Here is a 22870-nt window from a genome sequence, read left to right as displayed (position 1 = left end):
TTGTGGACTCGAACCCGCGACGGCCGCGACCTGCAAAACTATAGGCGCTCGCGCTGTCCGCCACACCACGCTGCTACTTGCCAAACTCCTTCAATGTTACGGTATTAAAGCTATATGGTGAAATTCAAACAACGATTTCACGTCAACGGTTGAGTAGTGCATCGTCTCCGTTTAGCATTTAGTATTGCTATACTAATACTACATAACTGTAAAGTTTCATCAAAATCGGTGACCCGGGTTATGTGTGGTGCCCTTGTAAGCACTAATTTATACCGCGCGATATACAGTCAGTATATCGCGCGGTATAAAAACGCGAAACCGTTGCTCGCACACGGCCAGCTAGCTCCTCTAACCGGCAGAGGGGCGGGTCTAGCGGAGACAGGGACGGAGCGGCTCTCTTGCGAGAAAAAACGGGTAGGCGAGAGATTAACGTAGTCAGGTTGATGTAACAAGCAGAATATAATATATTGTGAGGAAAGACAGAGATAACATACAGCAAAAAAAAATATATTAAGCGAATGCAAGGAAAAGGAACTAACCGAAATAGCTAAGAAGTTGACAAAAAGAGAATAATCAAACGTGATAAATAAGGTCACTGCACCAGTCGCTGAACAGTCACCAATAAATGACTATTTCAGAAATATATTAAAATAACAAAACTTCAGAATAATAAATTATAAATTAATTGATATTTTTTAAATCTAATTTTTATTCAGATTTGATTAAAACACCATTTTTTATTTAAATATGTATTAATATTAAGTAAAACTGGAAAATATGTACGTTACTTCAAAAATGTATCTATAACAGAAATTTACTATAAGCAAAGTCGAATGTACATACTACAAGAAAACATTTTTATATTTAATATTTATTATCAGAAAACTTAAAATCGATTGTTTTAGGATCGCATAATACTAAAATTTTATTTATTGTCTATTTATTATTGTATTTTATTTGTTTTTATTTATATTTTCTGTAGGTCAAATATTGATGCATTCCTTTCTTGTTTGTACCAATAAACGCTATATCAGTCATTAACTAGCAAACCAAACGCGAAATGGTTGTACCAGTGAACGATCAGTTATGTTCAAATGATATCTGCCAAACAGATATCATCAAATTAAAGGTTATTTTGTATATTTACGAACATAGAGGTAAATATTAGCCTTTTTAATTGTTATTATATATTGGTATGCTTTAAAAATTTAGTTATTATGATTATAAAGCTATATGGTTAAAACGAAAGATTTATTATAAATATAAACAAAGTGATAGTGAGATTAACTTCCTTTTGTCATTATATTTTTTTTTAGATTCTTGAATACGATGTCGAATAATCAAGCAAAAAATAGAAAGAAAAAATATTGTAGGTTTATTTATTCACAAGAAGCATTGCTATTACAAGATGCTATTAACAGTGTACGTATTGATGGGATAAGCATTAATAAAACATCGCAGCTATGTAAGGTACCAAAAAGTACCCTTTTCAATAAGTTACACGATAAAGTACCTATTGAAAGAAAAATGGGGCCTTTGCCTGTTCTTTACCCAAAAGAAGAAGAACGAATTAAAACGTGGATTATTCAAAAAGCAAAGTTAGGAATCCCAATGCGTACAAGTGACGTACAAGATGCAGTGCAATCCATTTTAGAAAAAATTAAACGAGAAAATCCATTTGTAAACAACAGACCTGGTAGAAAATGGATGAATTTATTTTTGAAAATACATCCTGAAATTAGTTTAAGGAACACTGAAGTTTTATCAAAAGCTAGATCATCTGTTACAGAAGAAAGCATACGTGAATAGTTTACTTGTTCAAGGCAATATTTGATTGAAGAAGATGCATATGATATTTTAGAAAATTCTTCAAGAATTTTTAATATGGATGAAACAGGAATGTCATTATGTCCTAAACTTGGCAAAATTCTTGCAAACAAAGAAGAAAAGAATCAGTATATATTAGCATCAGGCCAAGAAAAACCATGCATGATTGTATTATGTACAGTTTCTGCTAATGGAGAATCTATTAATCCTTTAATAATATATCCCTATAAAAGATTTCCACGTGATGTCATGGAATCTCTACCGGATGGAGTAGCTGCAGGAAAAAGTGATTCAGGATGGATGTTTAGTCCAACTTTCTTTGAATATATTGCAAATGTATTTTATCCAAAACTTGTAGAAAAGAATATTAACTTTCCAGTGCTTGTGCTGCTTGATGGTCATAAATTTCACATAAATTTAGAGTTGCATGATTTTTGTAATGAAAAAAAATTTTATTATTCTGTTTGTTACCCAATGTAACTCACATCCTGCAACCATGTGATGTAGGAGTATTTCATCCTTTAAAAATTGAATGGAAGAAAGTTGTTCAAAACCATATGCAAACTTCAAAAAAATTGATCACTAAAGTTAATTTTGCTTCAATTTTTCATAAGGCTTATTTAAGTGCTTTAAAGCCTCAAACGATAAAAAATTCATTTGAAGCCTGTGATCTTTATCCCTTTAATCCTGATAGAGTAGATTATTCCATATGTTAACTCGACATAAGCAACTGTAGCAAATTAAAGACATTGAAACCGATACAAATATGATTTCTATAAATGAAGTATATTAATTGATCTTGAAAGAAATATACCTACTGAAGTGGTACAAGCATTTGAAAATGCGTATAAATGTAACCAAAAACCACCAATGAAAGAAATCTTATTTTCTGTATGGAAAAAATATAAAACTCAAATTGATAAAGAAAATAAACAGAATTCTATTCTTTTGAATGATACTTGAATGGTAATTCATACTTTGTCGTTAGAGAAACAAATGTTAACACAAATGCAGGTATTTGATAATCATTTTCACAATTTTGTTAGCAATAAGTACAAGTCTATTTTTATGCTTTTATAAAAAATTATGTTTCTAGATGTGGCAGTGATTTAACCTGTTGCAAATAATTTAATTAATACAAGTGAGATATTAACAATTTATGTGCTTGAATTTAATAAAGACAATACAGTAGAACTAAATCTAAATGAAATGAATGTATTTCATCATGAGAATGATAATAATGAGAATGATTTAATTGTGCTCAATCCTTCCGACAATATTTTAAGCATTGATGAAGAAGTACAAATAAGTAAAATTTAATATTATTTTATTAAATCTTTATCTAAATATCATAAATATTTTTTTCATCGATTTTATTTTTGTATCTATTTTTTAGATACTGAAACATGCTCTGATGTAACAGAAATTAATAATATTGAATCTTCAAAAACATTATCAGCTGACGTAAGGGCTAAGTGCCAAACTAATTCTGTGCAATCATGTTCTGATGTTTTGAAAAGTATTTTTTATAAAAAGTTTATAACTTTCAAATTAATCTCTTTACATAGATTTTTATATATGTATAATGTTGATTATAAATATTACAGAAACTACAAATAAAATAGTTTCTAATTTAATTATAAAAGAAAAAAATATTGAATATGAAGCACTATGGAAAGAACATTTACATTTTCCTAGTCAAGAAAATGTAGGAAAAAAACAAAAAGCGATACAAAACAAACAAGAAAATATTTTTGCTATTACATCAAAAAAATGGAAAGATATGGAAGTTGCAAAAAGGAAAACTATTGAACAACAAAGCAGCGGCCAAATTCGGCAGGTAATTCTCGGCTTCCCCGGGAACTGATATCGGTCGGCCTTATCTCCGGTGGCGGATGGCCGCCGCCTCAGGCCCGTGATGCCTCCTCTGCTCGATTCTTGGTCTCACCTCGTTCTCGTTTTTATCTTTTAGCTTCGCGCAACTTCCGCCTGTGACTCTGCCGTTCTTGAAAAATTAACTCCTGACAGACAAAATTTTTGTTCGGCGGCAAACAAAAGGGATAGTGTGAGCGGTACAACCTGCGAGCCCCTGCGTCTCGGGGTGCTCCGTAAATCCCTCGGCGATGTTCTTTGATTCTCGCTTCCTTCTCGGCGCCTCTGGGTGGACGAGACGTTTCACGAGTACAAGATGTTTTCTCGCAGTTATCGGTTTACCTCGGCGGACCTACCGCTTACTTAAGTTTAATAGCGGGCGCAGGGACGGCACAGAGACAAACACACACACTTAAACGATTGCGCCAACGGAATCGCGCCTGCTGCTGAGCCGGAAATACGCAGAACCCGTGTCGCGCTTTGCGGTCAGGCCGTACGGCCTTTCTGACGGACAACGAACGCAAGTTGCATCGTCACAATGTATATGCATATGCATGTGTGTGTGTGTGTGTGTGTGTGTGTGCGTGTGTGTGTGTGTATACACTACTCAAAAAAAAATAGGGAACACTTTCCAGCCACCAAAAATTAGGCTATTTTCAAATGACTGTAACTCGGTGAAAAATCATCGTAGATGAAAAATAAACAAAAGCATTTTGAAGCTTGAAGATCCAACTTTAACGCTCTATCAGCAGATTTTCAAAATTCTTTTAACTTCCTTGTCTTATGCAGTAAAAAAGCACACCCTGTTTTGTTCATTAAAATTTTGTATTTTTGACACTTTGCAGCTCGACCAACAAATTTTTTTCGAATAATTCAAGTAAAGCTTCATAAACTACAACATTTTGCCTACAAAATGCTTTTTTTAAAATTTCTCTACGATTTTTTTGGCCGAGTTACGCAACTTTGAAGCTAAACCTGCATTTTTTACAAATGATATTCGTACTCCGTGAAAAATCATCGTAGACAAAAAATCAAAAAACCATTTTAAAGCTCGAAGTTTCAGCTTTAACATGTCATTAATGGTTTTCAAAAATTTTTTCAATTTCTTAGTACTATGCCCCAAAAAAGATACACAATTTTTTCCTTGAAATTACGTATTTTTAACAGCCTGTAGCTCAATAAAAAATTTTTTCTCGACAAATCCAATGCAAGTGCCATAAAATATAACATTTTTTCTACAAAATGCTTTTTTCTTTATTTTTTCTACGATTTTTTTTGACCGAGTTACTTCAAGACTTTGAAGAAACACGTTTTACAGTACATTTTTCTGAAAAATGACGTCTACCGCCGACATTAGCATTACCCAATATGCACCACGTGGAGGTTGCCGGTCGGATAATTGCACATCGTGTGTGTGTGTGCGCGCGCGCGGGCGCGCGAGTGCGTGCGTGCGTGCGTGCGTGCGTGCGTGTGTGTGTGTGTGTGTGTCTGTCTGTCTGTCTGTCTGTCTCTGTGTGTGGATGTGTGTGTGTGTGTGGATGTGTGTGTGTGTGGATGTGTGTGTGTGTATGTGTGTGTGTGTGCGTGTGTGTGTGTGTGTATCACAGCAGAGATAAGGACCCCACAGTTCGTCACTTCTACGGTATTTAATGACTCCAAACCCTCTCTGCTGTGTGTGTGTGCGTGCGTGCGCACGCGCGCGCGCATGAATGTTCAATAGTGTGTATTTTCTCCTCTCTGATCAATTACTGCTTGCAAGCGTTTTCGCATATTTATACATCTTGCAATACGATCTTGCGGAATGTTGTGCCAAATTTTCGTTAAAATTTCTCCCAATTCTTCTAAATTTTGCGGCTGTTCTTTGCGACGCCTTAATCGTCTTGGCGTCGACGAAATAAACGCTATAATCAACGTTGCATAATGCCAGTACGATCTTACAACGGCGGTTCCGTGAAGGTGTGGGGGTGTATATCACTTACAAGACAAAGTGATCTAGTGATCCTGCCACCTCCGGCAATGACAGGTGTTCGTTATATCAACGATATTCTACGACCACACGTTTTGCAATTAAATCAAACCTGTCGGAACTTCATTTTCATGCAGGACAACGCTCGACCTCATACGGCGAATATAACGCGACGTTTTTCTGAACGACACGCAACTAGACTGTTAAATCATCTCGCCAATAGCCCGGACTTAATTCCAATCAAGCACATTTGGGATAAAATGGAACGACGATTAAGGCGTCGCGAAGAATAGCCGCAAAATTTAGAAGAATTGTGAGAAATTTTAACGAAAATTTGGCACAACATTCCGCAAGATCTATATTGCAAGATGTCTAAATATGCGAAAATGCTTGCAAGCAGTAATTGATCAGAGAGGAGGAAATACACACTATTGAACATTCATGCGCGCGCGTGCGCGCGCGCGCGCACACACACACACACACACACACACACACACACACGATGTGCAATTATCCGACCGGCAACCTCCACGTGGTGCATATTGAGTAATACTAATGTCGGCGGTAGACGTCATTTTTCAGAAAAATATACTGTAAAACATGTGTTTCTTCGAAGTCTTGTAACTCGGTCAAACAAAATCGTAGAAAAAATTTAAAAAAAAGTATTTTGTAGAAAAAATGTCATACTTTATGGCACTTGCATTGGATTTGTCGAGAAAAAATTTTTTATTGAGCTACAGGTTGTTAAAAATACGTAATTTCTAAGAAAAAACAGTGTATCTTTTTTGGGGCATAGTACTAAGAAATTGAAAAAATTTTTAAAAACCATTAATGACATGTTAAAGCTGAAACTTCGAGTTTTTTGATTTTTTGTCTACGATGATTTTTCACGGAGTACGGATATCATTTGTAAAAAATGCAGGTTTAGCTTCAAAGTTGCGTAATTCGGCCAAAAAAATCGTATAGAAATTTTAAAAAAAGCATTTTGTAGGCAAAATGTTGTAGTTTATGAAGCTTTACTTGAATTATTCGAAAAAAATTTGTTGGTCGAGCTGCAAAGTGTCAAAAATACAAAATTTTAAGGAACAAAACAGTGTGCTTTTTTACTGCATAAGACAAGGAAGTTAAAAGAATTTTGAAAATCTGCTAATAGAGCGTTAAAGTTGGATCTTCAAGCTTGAAAATACTTTTTTTATTTTTCATCTACGATGATTTTTCACCGAGTTACAGTCATTTGAAAATAGCCTAATTTTTGGTGTCTGGAAAGTGTTCCCTATTTTTTTTTTAGTAGTGTATTATATATATATATATATATATATAATTAATATTATCCTTTTATAATAAATGCTTAATTAATCAATGCTCAATTAATCAATTTCTATAAGTAGTAGTAGTAGTAGTTTTAGTATATTTTTATGATCGCCTTGGTGTTACATATAATTACAGGCCAACTTACATCTTTTTTTTTTATAGTTGGGAAACACCTTTATGGGTTCCCGCGCCTGTGGGGACAGGACGCGGGATATGTGAGACTGTCCGACCTAGACGTGGCCGGCATACTCACTGAAACCTAACTTTTTCCGGCGTCTGTGCTCGGGACGGATCACGGGATCGAGCTGAGCATGAACCGCGATCCGTCCTAGCCCAAAAGGATCCACGCTTGAGAGCAGATACCCCCTCTGGGACCGAAGTCGAGTCCCAGCCACCCGAACCGGGATGCGACGGGCCCCCGTGGAAGTGGGTCCTAGGTTTGCATTTCCGCATCTCAAGCCCCAGATGGGTCAGCCGGGCAACTACCCCGCCGCTAATTCCGCCCGAAGCGTACCTCCTCAACAGTGGAGAGGGCCCTCTGTCCGATCTAGTCGGCGCTGCGAGGGTTCCCTCCCCACTGTTTTTTCTTGGCTATCTCCCTCCCCTCTTCGAAGAAGGAGAGAGGAGGGAAAGACCAACTACATCTAACTTAACTCTTACTTTAATCTTACACTAATATGCCGCTTTGCACGCATGTCCTGACTGTCCCGCCGTTACTCTCGTTTTTCTTGCTTATAACCTAATGCCTCTCTCTCTCTCTCTCTCTCTTTCTCTCTCTCATTGGCGCAACCCTAGGGACTTCCGCTTTCGTTTACAAACCTTTGCTCTCCCCCCCCTCACTCCCTCCCTCCGTCGCACTCACATCTCGCATTCATACCCTCCTCCTCCCTCCCATACCACTCACACGCTTCCACCTCCTCGCCCATTCTTCCCCCTTCTCCCCCTCCCTCTCTCCCCTTGTCGGCTCTTCCACCTCCCTCAACCATCCCTTCCCCTCTCCCTCCTCTCCTAAAATCCTTCCACACGCCTCCTGCAATGTCTCTTCTCCTCCCTTTTTCCATGCTCTGCACTCCTCCCCACGTGTTCCCAGGATTCTAGGGCCAAGTGGCACTTACATAACCTGCACAACTTTTTATCCTTCTCTTCCCAATATCTTCCTTCTAACATTTTGTTCTCCAGCCTAAATCTTACTAATCTCTTCCACCTACTCTTCCCCCAGTCTATTTCCAGATATTTTGGAATATTCTCTCGTTTTACTCTTCCATCTGCTAAACCTCCCGTTCCTAATCCTTTCCCACCTCTCCTCTCTTTGGTTTTCTCTATCCCTTCTTTCTATCTCATCAAAGCCTACTCCTTCTGCTCTCCTCTTTCTTTCCCAGTCTAGTGCTTCCACTCCCCTGTCCCTAAAAAACTGTCCCTCTCCCTCTCCTACTTCGATCCTTCCTTTCTCTTTCTCATTCTTTCCTTCATCTCTTCCAAACACATTCTTGCTAACAAGCATCCCTCCTTCCCCCAAATCTCTCTTCAAACCCCCAAGCTTTCTTCCCTGCTCTACCTCTTAACTTCTCTCTTTGCGTTTCTTCTCTCACCAAATACCCTGGCGTTCTTTCCTCTACACCCAACACCCATCTCAAATACCTTTCGTGTAATCTCTCTACTTTCTTCCTCTCCTTCCATCTCCAGATTTCAATTCCGTACCCCATTACTGTCCACACTAAGGTATCGAACAGCCATCCTTTTCCAGTCCCTCCCAAATTTCCTCTTTCCGATATTCCACACTTGTCCCATAACCGCTGCCGCCTTTGCTACCCTATCTCTTATCTATGCTTTCTGCCCCCATTCCTTTGAAACATGTACTCCAAATACTTATACTCTCTTACTTCCTCTATCCTTTTTCTTTTCCATCTCCATTCAACCTTACTCATCCTATCACCTCCCTCCCTAAACCTTAACACCTTTGTCTTCTCTACATTTACTTCCAAACCTTTCCAACCGCTCCAACATATTTTTCATTTCTCCTCCCCTTCCGCCAGTAACACTACGTCATATGACAATGAATATACCCTAACCTCCCCCCTATCTTCACCCCTCCTCATTTTATCCTTCCCATCTCTTCCTCTATGTTCGCTACTAACAAGTTGATTAAGATGAGGCTCAATGGACACTCCTGTCTTACCCCCTTGCTGTCCAGAAACTTTTACCTACTTTTTCACTCACTCTTACCCTGCTCCTCGTTTCCTTCAAGACCTCTGTCACTCTTTCCACCAACCCCTCTCTTACCCCTCTCTCTCTCATTGCTTTTAGCAAAATTTCCCTATCCACTGAATCAAACGCAGCTCTCAAGTCAACAAACATTGCCACCATTTTCCTTCCCTTCTTTTCTATCTGCCTATTCACTAAATAATTTAAAACGTATATATTATCCAGTGTCCCCATCTCCTTTCTGAATCCCGTTTGATTCGGTGGACTCCAAATCCTCTTCCACTCTCTTTTCCCTCCACTTCTTCCCTTAGTCTTTCTGCCAATGCCGCCGTATAAATCTTATACATCGTCGGCATAATTATCACCCCCCTATAATCTCCCACTACTTTACCCTGTCCCCTCTTCAATATTGGCACTAACACCCCTTCATTCCAATCTTTCGGTCATCTTTCACCCCTCCAAATCTTATTGCACATCTTCCAAATCCATTTATCTATCTCCTCTCCTCCATATTTCCAAGCCTCCCCCGGCACCCCATCCATCCCTATCGCCTTTTCATCCTTTATCTTTTTCAATACTCCAACTATTTTCCCTCTATCCAACTTCTTCTCCTCCTCCAGCCTTTCCTCTCTTCCCTCCCCCCCCATCACCCTCCTCTCTGTTCCTCCCATCAGTCTCTTAAAGTATTCTTCCTATTCCTTCATTCTTATCTCTCTGTCTATCCCCTTCCATTTCTTTTTTTCTCTATTTACAATCCTCCACACTTGCTCCACCGATTTGGCCTCTTCCGCCTCTTTTTCCATTCTCCAGTTTTCCTCCCTTTTTTTTTCTTCGCATATTTCCTTATATTTCCTCCTTTCTTTCCTATACTCTTGCCCCTCTCTCCACCCCCTCCTCCACACTCTTAGTGTCCTTCTAACCTTTCTCTTCTTCTCCCTGCATTCCTCATCCCACCAACCTCTCCCCTTTCTCTCCACCATTCTTCCCTCCGCCTCTATTCTTTCCAGCATCTCTCTTATCTTCCTTCCTACGTCTTTTATTCCTTCTTGCACCCTTTCTTCTTTTACCTCTACCCTTTCCAACACCCTCCTAAACCGCTCTCTACCCTCTTCATCCCATCTTCCTCTATGTCCCATTTTTCATTTTTTTCTGTTTTTTTCTTTTTTTCTCTCTCTTAATATTACTACCACTGGATAATGATCTAAATTCATTTGATCCCCTACCTCTAAGCTTTCTATCTCTTCCTCTACATTTACTAAAATAACATCAATTACTGATTCTCTTCTATCCCCTGAATATGTCCAGTTACCCTCCTCATCCTCGCTTATTTCCCCGTTTATAATCCACCATCCACTCTCTCTTATAAACTCTATCAACTTTCTTCCCTTTTTATTTACCTTTTTATCCATTGACTTTCTTCCTTTTTCCTCCTCCCCCCACTCATCTTCACTTAGTTTTCTTTCCTCCTCCCCTGTCCTTGCATTAAAATCCCCCCCACATATTGTTCTTATCCTTTCCTCCTTTTTTCCATGCATCCCCTCAGGTCTTCTAACTTCTCTCCTAAATTCTGGTTTGCATACACTCCCACTACTCTTAATCGCCCCCTACCATACTTAATCTCCCCCTTCCATACTTAATCTCTCCCTTTATAATCCCCTCTCTTTCTCCTCGGTCATTTTTATTCCTTTCAACCAACTCTCTCTTAATTCCTAGCATCATACCCTCTATTGCTTTTCCTTTCTTATTTTTCCTTTTCGCCCACTGTCCTTCCACTCATATCCTTTCGGTAACTTCTCTTCAATATATTTTTATCTCTTTTCCTCTATCCACGTTTCTATTAATACTATTACTTCCCACCTTTTTAATCCTTTCCAAAATTCCTTATCCTTATTCCTCAAAACTGCTACATTCCAAAAGGCTATACTGACTTTTCCTCTCTTTCCTCCTCTATCTTTCTCATCCTTCTTTCTTTTCTCTCTCTTCTCTTTCCTCTCCCCTCTTTCTCTCTCCACCACCATGGTTCTCCTTACCTCCGAAACTCCCCTCTCCCCCTCATCCAATTATTCCCCCTCCCTTTGTCTCCTTTCCTCCTCCTCACTTTTTCCTCCTTCCCCCTCCCCGCTTTTCCCCCTTCTCCTTTCTTTATCCCCATCCTATTTTCTCCCTTTCCTATCCCTCAATTCCTCTTTCTCCTCATTCCACCTCCACCATATCCTCTCTATCCAAATCTCCCCCTGACCTACTCTTACTCTCCTTCCTTTTATTTCCTCACTAACTGCTATCCTTCTCAGCCTCCATCTCGTTCTTCTTTCTTCCCATGTCAGGTCTTCATCTATCCCAAATTCCCCTTCCCCTCTTTATTTTCCATTTATTTTCCAAAATTTCTTTCTTCATTTCTTCTTTCTCTACTGTCACTACTAACATACTACTACATCCACCTTCTCTCCTGCCCACTTCTATTCTCCTTATCCCCTCTACCTTAGCCTTGCTTCTTAGTCCTAGCTCACTAAACAGCTTCTCTAATTCACCTTTTATCTCCTCCCCTCCCTCCTTTCCTTCCAACCTTTTACTATCACGTTCCTTCTCCTGCTCTTTGTCTCTTTACTCTCCTATCTTCTTTCTAGCTTTCGTACTCTTTTTTTCTATTCTCCTCCCTCCCTCTCCCCACCCCTCCTCTCTATCCCTCTTTCTTCTTTTTTCCTATCCAACTCCCCCCATCTCTCCAAATTTCCCTCCTTAATATCTTTAAACTCTTTTTCTAACTTCCCAATCCTTTCTACCAACTCCCCTCTCTTTTTCCTCCACCTTTTCTCTCTGACCCTCAATTCCTCTCTCATCTTCTCCACTTCTTTTTTCAGCATCTTCTTCTGCCCTTTCCCTGTCCTCCTTATTTCCTCTTTCACTCTCTCTAAACCTTCTCTCACTTCTAATTTTAATTTCTCTCTCAAATTGGCAAAAAACTCTTTTATTTCTCTCTCTAACCCCCCTCCCCCTTGCGGCGATCTGACCGTCTGATTACTCCTTTTAAATATCTCTGCTTCCTCCTTGGGGAGGGTTCCGATAGCGCACATCCCAATAGCCCACCAACCAATCATCTTGACTTATCTAACCCAACCTACGGAAAATCTTTAGGCATCTGTCATTGTGAGTGGTTTGTGTGCTATCGGGCGGCGGGTCCCAATAGCGCACATTCCGATAGCACACAAACAACTTACAATGGCAAATGCCTAGAGATTTTCCGTAGGTTGGGTTAGATAAGTCAAGATGATTGGTTGGTGGGCTATCGGGATGTGCGCTATCGAAACCCTCCCCAAGGAGGAAGCAGAGATATTTAAAAGGAGTAATCAGACGGTCAGATCGCCGCAAGGGGGAGGGGGGTTAGAGAGAGAAATAAAAGAGTTTTTTGCCAATTTGAGAGAGAAATTAAAATTAGAAGTGAGAGAAGGTTTAGAGAGAGTGAAAGAGGAAATAAGGAGGACAGGGAAAGGGTGCGCTATCGGGACCCGCCGTCCTCCTTGTCTCCTAATGAATCTCTACCTAACAATTCTCTTTTTCTTTTTATATGCTCCTCTATGTCCCCAGCGTTCCCTAATCGCTCTCTTCTCATTCTCCCTTTTATGTTTTCCATTGCGCACTTCAAGATCTGTGCTTCGTCACGCTCCTTATTTACCGCGTTATCCTCTCTCTTCATTTTCTATATTTTATGCCCAAGGCCTCTCTTCAATAAATTCCCTAAACTCCCCGTCTCACTTCCTTCTTACCTATCTCCTAACCTCACTATTGCCCGACTTTCCTCTCTTCCCTATTACCTTAACCCCTTCAGCCCTTCTCTCCCTTCACTCCTCCACTTCCCTCGTCCCGCCCTCTAACCCCTCTCAGACACTCGCTCTCGCCACTCCACTCCACCTCTCACAATCGCACTTCGCACCTTCACCCAACCACGCTGACAACTCAAGCCTAACCGGCCAGAAGCGGAAGTCCTAATCAATTTCTATAATATATCTTTAATAATCTTAGTAAATCAAGGAATGTACCCAACTTATAATGTTAAAAATATCTTTAAGAACTTAGTAAAAATATATACTGATATTTTTAACTTTGTAAACCGGGCGTATTTTTGTATTTACTGAGATTATTAAAGATACATTATAAAAACTAATTATAGAAGCATTTGTTGTAAAAGGATAATATTTAATTTATTTATTAAACATTGTAGACATCAAGGTTTTTAGTTATAATTTTATATTCTTAAAATTTATAATTATTTTTTTTCCAAGTGATATGTGACCACGAATTAAAATTTATTCATGTCTATGCAGGACAGGTAGGGTCAGTGCATGATATGAAAGTTTTTAAATTGTCAGGGTTTGAAAACTTATGTACGGACCAATATTTTCATGAAAACAGTCATCTACTAGAAAAAATGTAACCTTAAAGTAAATAAATATAAAGTTTTATACCGAAAATTTACTGTATTTTTTAATTATTTCTTACCCATAAGAGTTCACAAATTCAGCTTAATAGAATACAATAATAAAAGTAATAAGACGGATAGGTGTAGCACATAATATAATATCACATAATGATAAAACACTGCACAAATATATCACCTAATATTACAACGGTAACACATAATTGTATATTGCTTTTGGCAAACTTATCTTTGTACTTGCTTTTGCTTACTTTGCTATTATAAAAATACATTACTATATTAATATTAATAAACACAAATTTATAAACTAAAAATAAATTCAAATAAAGTAATAACAGGTTACTCATTCACAGTCTGTTCATATTTTAAGATCATCTCAGGTGTAATTTTAAGATGTCTTGAATCAATCACAATATTAGCATCTTAAAACTAAACTTAAAACCATTTTGAAAGAGATTGATCTATAAATGCTAGCCTTGTATTTGTAATGATAAAGTAAAAGAATAAAAACAAATTTAATAAAAATTAAAAGAATAAAAACTTAAAGTTGGTTTATAATAGCCGTAAGAAATCGATCAATCATAGTCGACGTATAAAAAAATAATCAACTATGATTGGTGAATTTCTTACAGCAGCGGCTATTATCAACCAACTCTTAAACTCTTGTGTTATATTTTTGTGTTATATTCTATAATACAAAAACGCGATATTATTTTTCTACCATTTTTGTCATTAAACTTTCTATTTTTTGCAGGTAGGCCATCTTCTTTTCGTGTCGTTTTTAAATGTGTTTTTTTTTTCTTCTTTCAGTCGTATTGATTTTTCAAAATAATCCTGCACTACATGATTTATTTTTCGTTTCTTTAATGCTGCAATGAAAAAAGTGATAATTAGAGAAAATTAAAATATATGACAAGATATTAAAGAAAAAGATGTTAATATGGGTTATATATTAACATCTTTTATATTAACGTTAGGCTCCAAAACGTCCATTCAGAGGAAAATTTTGCTCGAAATAGTACATAATGTAATGTATATTGTATTATATTGATTAAAATTTCCATAATACCTATTGGATCTTTGTTTTCAATGTCGCTATTAATAGCGATCACATTAGACCCAGCTATTGATTGTGGTTGAATCCATGGCTTGGTACCAAATATCTCGTGCATAATCTAAAATAAAAGAATTTTTCAAAAATGAAATTATATATAATAATAAAACAATCGTATAATAAATAATGTTGCATAATGTTTAATTATTTTGAGTAAAGTATTATTTTGTAATCTTTTATTGCAAAATAGCAATACACTGTATCTCTTATAACAAATAATTCAATTATTTCTAGAATTCTAATATAATATACCTCATAATATTCCTACATTTTTGTATTGTTCCCTGATTTTTTATTGTGGTCAGTAATGGATTTATATGTCCTTTTTAAACTTTGAAATTTTGTTGCGCATTTTGTTGGAGGTATTTGGTACCCAGTTTTTTCCATTTCTTTTGACAATATATTCCAGCAGTTTTTTGTCGAAACTTTAGGTTTGTCAAATTTTTCCACTTGCTCTTTATAAAAGTTAATAAGTAGTTTTGTTTCTGATCGACTCCATACATGTTGATCTAGACAAATTAAATAATGTATTAATATATTTTCTCAAAAATTACTAATTTTAACTTATTTTTTGTATCTGAAACATATGCAGTGTCCTCACTTGTACTACAACTTGCATTTGTCTCGTGCATATTACCTATAAAAAATTATTTATCTTCATTTAGTACTAATAATATTAATTTCTTAATATTAAATTTATATTTTTTTGTAATATAATTTTTAGAATATACATGTGCAGAACTATTGTTTGTTTGAGTCAGTATATAGTTTAAAAAATTTTTTTGTATGCAACAGAAAATTTCTCTAATTACTTGGATTGTTTCGCGTTCAACTAATTATAAGTTACTTAATTTCTTTTTTTGTTCGTTCGCTATTCATTTCAAAATGTTGTTAAATTGAAGATTTATGATATTCGCAAAGTCTTATATTATTGTACTTCGACGGTCACGGGAATAATATTTGCAGGCGAAGCAAATAAGTTTTTGTCGTGGTCGTCCGCAAAGGAAGGTCGAATCCAGCAAATATTAAGTTTACCGGTCCGGTCCGGTCGCTGTTTCAAATCGTCGATGACGAGACAGTAATTAGTCCATTCGAGCCAATGAGGCATTTTCCCGCCGAATTTGCTTCTCCCGACTTTCCTTCGCTTAAACGAGATCTGGAAGGTTCGCGCTCTCTGCGAGAGATCCGCAGCCTCAGATTCGAGTAGCGACGCGAGTAATACACAACAGCCGGAACCGAGCGACGACAAATTCGGGAAGTATCGGGAGTGAAAAGATGCGCGTGTATGCGCTCGTTATCGACACGCGCTTCTTGAACTTGTGCGCCCGCTAAATTAAAGATGGAAATCTGAGAAACTATTTTACAATTAAAGACGAGTGAATTGCAAAAGTTAATTCAACGGAGTGATCATTCTGTTCACCTTAATTCGTTCCTCCCGCTTCCCACTCCTCTCAGTATACAAAGGTTGACGCTACCTTCGCTCGCGCTCTCGCATCAAATCGCTCTCGCAATCGCGCGCTCAGGGCCGTATCGAGTCCGAGCGCTTAGAAGACTAATCATTCACGCAGCTCTCACTCGCGCTCTCTTCGGAGTGAATTCCGGTAATTCAACTCGCGTATAACACAACATCAAACATTTGGTCCTTCGAGCCGGATCGAGTGAAGCTGTGCTGAACTTCATAAATTCAAAAAAATCTCCTTCTGGTGTGAAGTGCTCTCGTCCACAAGATGGAGGAACTCGTCGCAATGCAGCAGATTGCGTTGCAGACAGTGGCGAAAGCCCTGTCTAATTTCAAGAAGATCGGGAAGCCGAATTACACGCCGGCGAAAATACGATCTCGCATCACCGCCTTGAAGGAAGCCTGGACGCAGTGCACGAATAGACATGCCGCTCTACTGCAAGCAGTTCCCGCCGACGAACGATCGAAGTCCACGTATTTCACGCAGGACGATTACGAGAAGCACGAGGAGCTCTACCTCATGGCGCTGGACTACATGAACGAGTGTCTGGAGGAGCTGGAGCCTCCCGTGTCCACCTCACCATTGGCAAGCTCGTCGCATCATTTCTGCGCGCCCGCACCGGTATCGTTGCAACATTTACCGCCTATTAATATTCCTCCATTTTCCGGGAAAGCAGAGGACTGGGAAAGTTTTCGAGATAGATTCACATCCCTTATTATTCTCAATAAGGACCTAACCGCATTCTCTCGGATGCATTTTCTAGCATCCAGCTTGTCAGGTCGTGCTCTCGATACTATCAAAACTATTCCAGTCACTGCAGATAATTTCGATATTGCGTGGAAAACTTTAACTTCGCGTTACGATAACAAGCGCCGTCTAATCGAAATTCACGCGTCCGCTTTATGTAATTTGCCGAGCGTCAATCGCGAATCGGCATGCGAGTTATCCGAGTTGCGGGATAAAGCTAATCGTGCCATAGCATCGCTAAAGAGATTAAATCGCTCCTCGGATGAAATTTTAAGTGACATTCTAAGTCACCACGTCACGCAAAAGCTCGATCCAGCAACCCGGAAGGCGTGGAGATTGAAAGGTGATGATGCGACAATTCCTACGTACGAGGATCTCGATCGTTTTCTCGCGCATCGCGTTCGCGCCTTGGAGGAGCTCACTCCTCTCGGCTCAGCCAAGTCCTCGCGATGGATAAAATCGTCGAGCGCCATGGTAGCGACGGCTTCGATCTCGCCGTGTCCGCTCTGTAAATCGGCCCACTTCTTGAATAAGTGCCCTCAATTCGTGCAGAAGAGTCCGAGCCAGAGATTGGAGATCGCGAAACAGCATCAACGATGCGTAAATTGCTTCAGTGCTAAGCACGCCGTCTCAGCGTGTCCAAGCCGTTTTTCATGTCGTCACTGTCAAAAACGACATCATTCCATGCTCCATCTTGACTCGGCCTCTTCCGCTACTGCGACAGTTAGTGCATCCGATTCCGAGACCCCGGCGTCGAACAATTCCGATAAATCTCCGAAAACAGTGGCATTATGCGCGATGTCGGCAAATCTCGCCCGACCGCCGGTAGTCCTCGCCACTGCACGCGTGTTCGTCGGACCTCTCGCCGGTCGTCAAGTCGCTGCACGAGCATTGATTGACACCGGAGCGGAACTCACACTCGTTGCGGCTCATTTAGCAAAAAAATTAAAACTGCGTCGGTTCATACTGCCTACCGCCTTGTCCGCCGTCGGCGGCCTTGACGCGGGCATTCATCGTTACGCCGCGCACATTCAAATCTCACCGATCGACGGGATCGAGCCGCCGGTCATTACAACAGCGACGATTTTGAGGTCGCTTGCTAGTTACTCGTCAGCGTCTATTCAATCTCCTCTTCAATGGGATCATCTCGCGGATCTCACTCTCGCAGATCCAAATTCTTCAAGTACAGATCCCATTGATCTCATAATCGGCGCTGACATCTACGCAGACATAATGCGAGATGGAGTTCGCAGAGGATCTCGCGGTCAGCCTATTGCTCAAGAAACGATCTTCGGCTGGATTGTTCAAGGCCGCACGCCTCTGTCGACTTCGTCTCGTCGGACCATTACAGTGCAGCATTGTACGATCGCGGAATCCGTTTCACTTGATAGCGAATTAAGAAGATTTTGGGAAATCGAGGAAATTCCGAGGCACACGATACTCAGCCCGGAAGAGCAGAGATGCGAGAATCATTTTTTAACTTCTCATTCGCGCACTCCCGCCGGTCAGTACATAGTTCGTCTGCCGTTCAAGAGTGGTCCTCCCATCGATATTGGTACCTCGCGCGATGTAGCGGAGCGATGCCTCAAGACTTTGCTACGCCGTCTTCAAGCCAATTTCGATTTAAAAAGGGAGTACTCAGACTTCCTACAAGAGAATGAAAATCTCGGGCACATGCGCAAGGCTCCCGAATCTTCAGAATCTTCTCAATTCGTCTATATTCCGCACCATCCCGTAATACGCGAAAGCAGTGCGACGACTCGAGTAAGAGTCGTATTCAATGCGTCGAGCCCCACCTCGAATTCTCGGTCACTTAATGACCACCTTCTCGCGGGGCAGAAATTACAAACGGACTTGGCTGCGGTGCTTTTACGCTGGCGACAGTATCGCTACGTTTATTCTGCCGACGTCGCAAAAATGTACCGGCAGATTCGCGTCGATCCCCGGGACACAGACTATCAAAGGATCCTCTGGATCGACGAGAAAACCGGAAAAGTACAAGAGTATCAGCTCTTGACCGTAACCTACGGTACAACTTCGGCGCCGTTCTTAGCTTTGCGAGTCCTGCAGCAGCTCATCCATGATGACGGTCGCGATTTTCCTCTAGCTGTTCCCGTGCTTAAGGAGAACATTTACGTGGATGACGTGCTTTTCGGTGCGGACGAGATTTCACTCATCCGTACGGTTTGCAATCAAGTGTGCTCCTTGCTGCAACGCGGTCATTTCGAATTAAGAAAATGGTCGAGCAACGCGGCTCATTTGCTAAGTGACATTGACGCGCAAGATCATGGACTCGCTTGCAGCAAGGATCTACATCCGGACGAGACATTAAAGGTGCTCGGTATTAGTTGGATTCCGTCGGCTGACGCATTTCAATTTAGAGTCGTGCGCTGTCCCTCGCCCGCGCAAACGAAGCGCGCCATGCTCTCGTACATCGCTCGTATCTTTGATCCGTTGGGCTTAGGCACGCCCGTTACAATCTCCGCGAAAATTCTCTTGCAAAAGCTATGGCAGCTCCGCGTCGACTGGGACAATGAGGTTTCCACCGATATCGCAAGGCAATGGGAATCCGTGCAATCGTCCTTGCTAGAACTCGATAACTTCCACCTCCCGCGGTGGATTCAAAAGGGATCGGACACGGTCGACTGCGAAATCCACGGGTTTTCGGACGCGTCTAACTATGCCTACGCCGCAGCGATTTATATTCGGCTCACCGCTCGCTCAGGCAACATCACGACTGCCTTGCTAGTCGGAAAGTCAAAGGTCGCGCCGATCAAGACATTGACTGTTCCGCGTCTCGAATTATCGGCAGTCGTGTTAATGTCGCGATTAACGAGGTTCGTCATGGACGCATTGCACATTACCTCCGCTCCCTGCTTTTGCTGGACGGACTCAACCGTCGTGCTCGCGTGGGTCACACAACATCCCTCGAAGTGGAAGACTTTCATTTCAAATCGGGTTGCCGAAATTCAAACCCGACTTCCGTCCGCTTCGTGGCGATATGTTCCCACGGATGAAAACCCCGCGGATTGTGCGTCGCGAGGAGTCTCGGAAAGTCAGCTCGTCTCGCATCCTCTTTGGTGGCACGGTCCCGCGTGGCTAAGGATGCCTGATTCTGAGTGGCCGACGATAAGCGCATCACTCTCAGACATCGCGTTAAAGGAGAACTCGCGCGCGACAGTTCAAATCGCTAGCGTAACGGAATCATGGGAGCTCGCAGACCGATATTCCTCGTGGCCAAAGCTCATTCGAGTGAGCGCGTACATTCTTAGATTTATATCGCGGATTCGAAGGCGTGACGAGATCGCTCTTCGGTCGGAAAGTCCGTCTTCATTGACCGCGAGCGAAGTACGAGCTTCAAAAAAATTTTGGGTGAGATACATTCAACGCCAACTTTTCCCGCTCGAAATACGCGCTCTCACTCAAAGTAAGTCGGTTCCTTCGAAGAGTCCACTCGTCTCTCTCAATCCGTTCCTGGATGAAGAACAAATAATTCGGGTTGGCGGGCGGCTATCTCAGGCCCCGATACCCGCTCAAGCTCGACATCCGATAGTACTCGGCTCTCACCCGCTGGTCCGCTTACTCATTTTTCATACTCACTTGCGCACTCTTCATGCAGGAACGCAATTGATCCTTGCTACGTTACGGCAAGAATTCTGGCTACTCAGAGCTCGAAGCATGGTCAGATCGATTCTGCACGGGTGCGTAACCTGTGCTCGCGAGAGAGCTCTCACTCCATCTCAACTAATGGGAGACCTTCCCAAGGTCAGAGTGACTCCTCCCGCGCGCGCGTTCCTTCACAGCGGGCTGGACTATGCGGGTCCAGTACTAATTCGATCGCGATCGGGTCGCGGAGTCGCTTCGGCAAAGGCGTATATCGCACTATTCGTGTGCATGGCAACACGCGCCGTGCATCTCGAACTCGTCGAAGGTTATTCTACTCCCGCATTTCTCGGAGCCTATTCCCGTTTTGTAGCGCGGCGAGGTCTTCCCGAATCGATTTATTCTGATAATGGGACTACCTTCGTTGGGGCGGATCGCGAACTCGCTGCAGCGTTTCGCGCAACTCTTCGGGATCCCGATTTGCAGAATCGCACGGCCGCAGATAGTGTCTCGTGGCATTTTATACCTCCTTCCGCTCCTCATTTCGGGGGGTTATGGGAGGCCGGTGTCCGTAGCACAAAGCATCATATTCGGCGTGTTGTGGGGGCTCATACTCTGACCTTCGAGGAGTTCTCCACGCTACTATGTAATATCGAGGCGTGTTTAAATTCGCGTCCATTAGCATCTCTTTCTGACTCGCTGGATGACTATACTTTCTTAACTCCGGGGCATTTCCTCATAGGCTCCGCGCTTAATTCGATCCCGGAGCCCTCGCTGTTGCAAGTCAAAGAAAATCGGTTGACGAGGTGGCAGCTCGTTCGCCAACTGACCAAACGTCTGTGGAAAGTTTGGCAACAAGACTATATTAATACGCTGCAACAGCGAGTTAAATGGGAGCGCATAAATCCACACGCACTTCGGGTCGGACAACTCGTCCTATTGCGAAACTCGCTCCTCCCTCCGTGCAAATGGGAGCTTGGGCGGATTAGTCTGTGTCATCCGGGATCGGATGGTCTGATTCGTGTCGTGACCGTTAAAACAGCATCTTCGGAGTATAAGCGGCCTATCAGCAAAATATGTATTTTGTCAATCGATATCGAGAATGCGTCTAATGGCGAGGACGAAGCGTCGTCTTAACTACAAACATGCCGAACGCCTCTGCTTCGCGTTATAAATCGCGTTTCATCATTACTTCATTCCATTTCGAAATTATTATTTCGAGGCGGGCGGTATGTTTCGCGTTCAACTAATTATAAGTTACTTAATTTCTTTTTTTTGTTCGTTCGCTATTCATTTCAAAATGTTGTAAAATTGAAGATTTATGATATCCGCAAAGTCTTATATTATTGTACTTCGACGGTCACGGGAATAATATTTGCAGGCGAAGCAAATAAGTTTTTGTCGTGGTCGTCCGCAAAGGAAGGTCGAATCCAGCAAATATTAAGTTTACCGGTCCGGTCCGGTCGCTGTTTCAAATCGTCGATGACGAGACAGTAATTAGTCCATTCGAGCCAATGAGGCATTTTCCCGCCGAATTTGCTTCTCCTGACTTTCCTTCGCTTAAACGAGATCTGGAAGGTTCGCGCTCTCTGCGAGAGATCCGCAGCCTCAGATTCGAGTAGCGACGCGAGTAATACACAACAGCCGGAACCGAGCGACGACAAATTCGGGAAGTATCGGGAGTGAGAAGGTGCGCGTGTATGCGCTCGTTATCGACACGCGCTTCTTGAACTTGTGCGCCCGCTAAATTAAAGATGGAAATCTGAGAAACTATTTTACAATTAAAGACGAGTGAATTGCAAAAGTTAATTCAACGGAGTGATCATTCTGTTCACCTTAATTCGTTCCTCCCGCTTCCCACTCCTCTCAGTATACAAAGGTTGACGCTACCTTCGTCGCTCGCGCTCTCACATCAAATCGCTCTCGCAATCGCGCGCTCAGGGCCGTATCGAGTCCGAGCGCTGAGAAGACTAATCATTCACGCAGCTCTCACTCGCGCTCTCTTCGGAGTGAATTCCGGTAATTCAACTCGCGTATAACACAACATCAAACATGGATATTGTTTTAATAATCAAACAAAAGTTACTTTTTGGATAGCTTTTGAACAATACTACAAATAGATAACTATTCAAACTAAAAGATTAAATTTTTAAATAAATTTTAAACCTGTTTCAGCTTATATCTCAACTTTTTCCTTATTGGATTTTTGAACTTGTCTTAGCAAAGAGTAGGCAAATACATTATTTGTAAATAATAATCACAAATAATCATGAATGGGAAATAATGCATACAAATAACAAATCACTGTTACTTTGATTTTTTAATAATAACGATTT

At 41.1% G+C, this 22870-nt stretch overlaps 1 protein-coding gene and 1 long non-coding RNA gene across 2 annotated transcripts; one reads left to right on the top strand and one right to left on the bottom strand.

The window, feature by feature from the left end:
• Nucleotides 1–13680: 13680 nt before the first annotated feature.
• Nucleotides 13681–15335, bottom strand: LOC120357634. The gene is made up of 3 exons (XR_005574646.1): nt 14977–15335; nt 14680–14785; nt 13681–14479 (listed from the first exon to the last, which is right to left on the bottom strand). It is a non-coding gene; the product is annotated as an uncharacterized LOC120357634 (long non-coding RNA).
• Nucleotides 15336–16451: 1116 nt separating this feature from the next.
• On the top strand, nt 16452–21671 carry LOC120357525. Its single transcript, XM_039448089.1, has one exon. It carries the CDS (start codon nt 16452–16454, stop codon nt 21669–21671), a length of 5220 nt encoding a protein of 1739 aa, XP_039304023.1.
• Nucleotides 21672–22870: the final 1199 nt, after the last annotated feature.

The sequence above is a fragment of the Solenopsis invicta genome, chromosome 4, assembly GCF_016802725.1.
Source record: "Solenopsis invicta isolate M01_SB chromosome 4, UNIL_Sinv_3.0, whole genome shotgun sequence".
Classification (NCBI taxonomy): domain Eukaryota; kingdom Metazoa; phylum Arthropoda; class Insecta; order Hymenoptera; family Formicidae; genus Solenopsis; species Solenopsis invicta.
The sequence above is the reverse complement of the archived record's forward strand: the minus strand, read 5'-3'. Positions and strand labels throughout refer to the sequence as shown.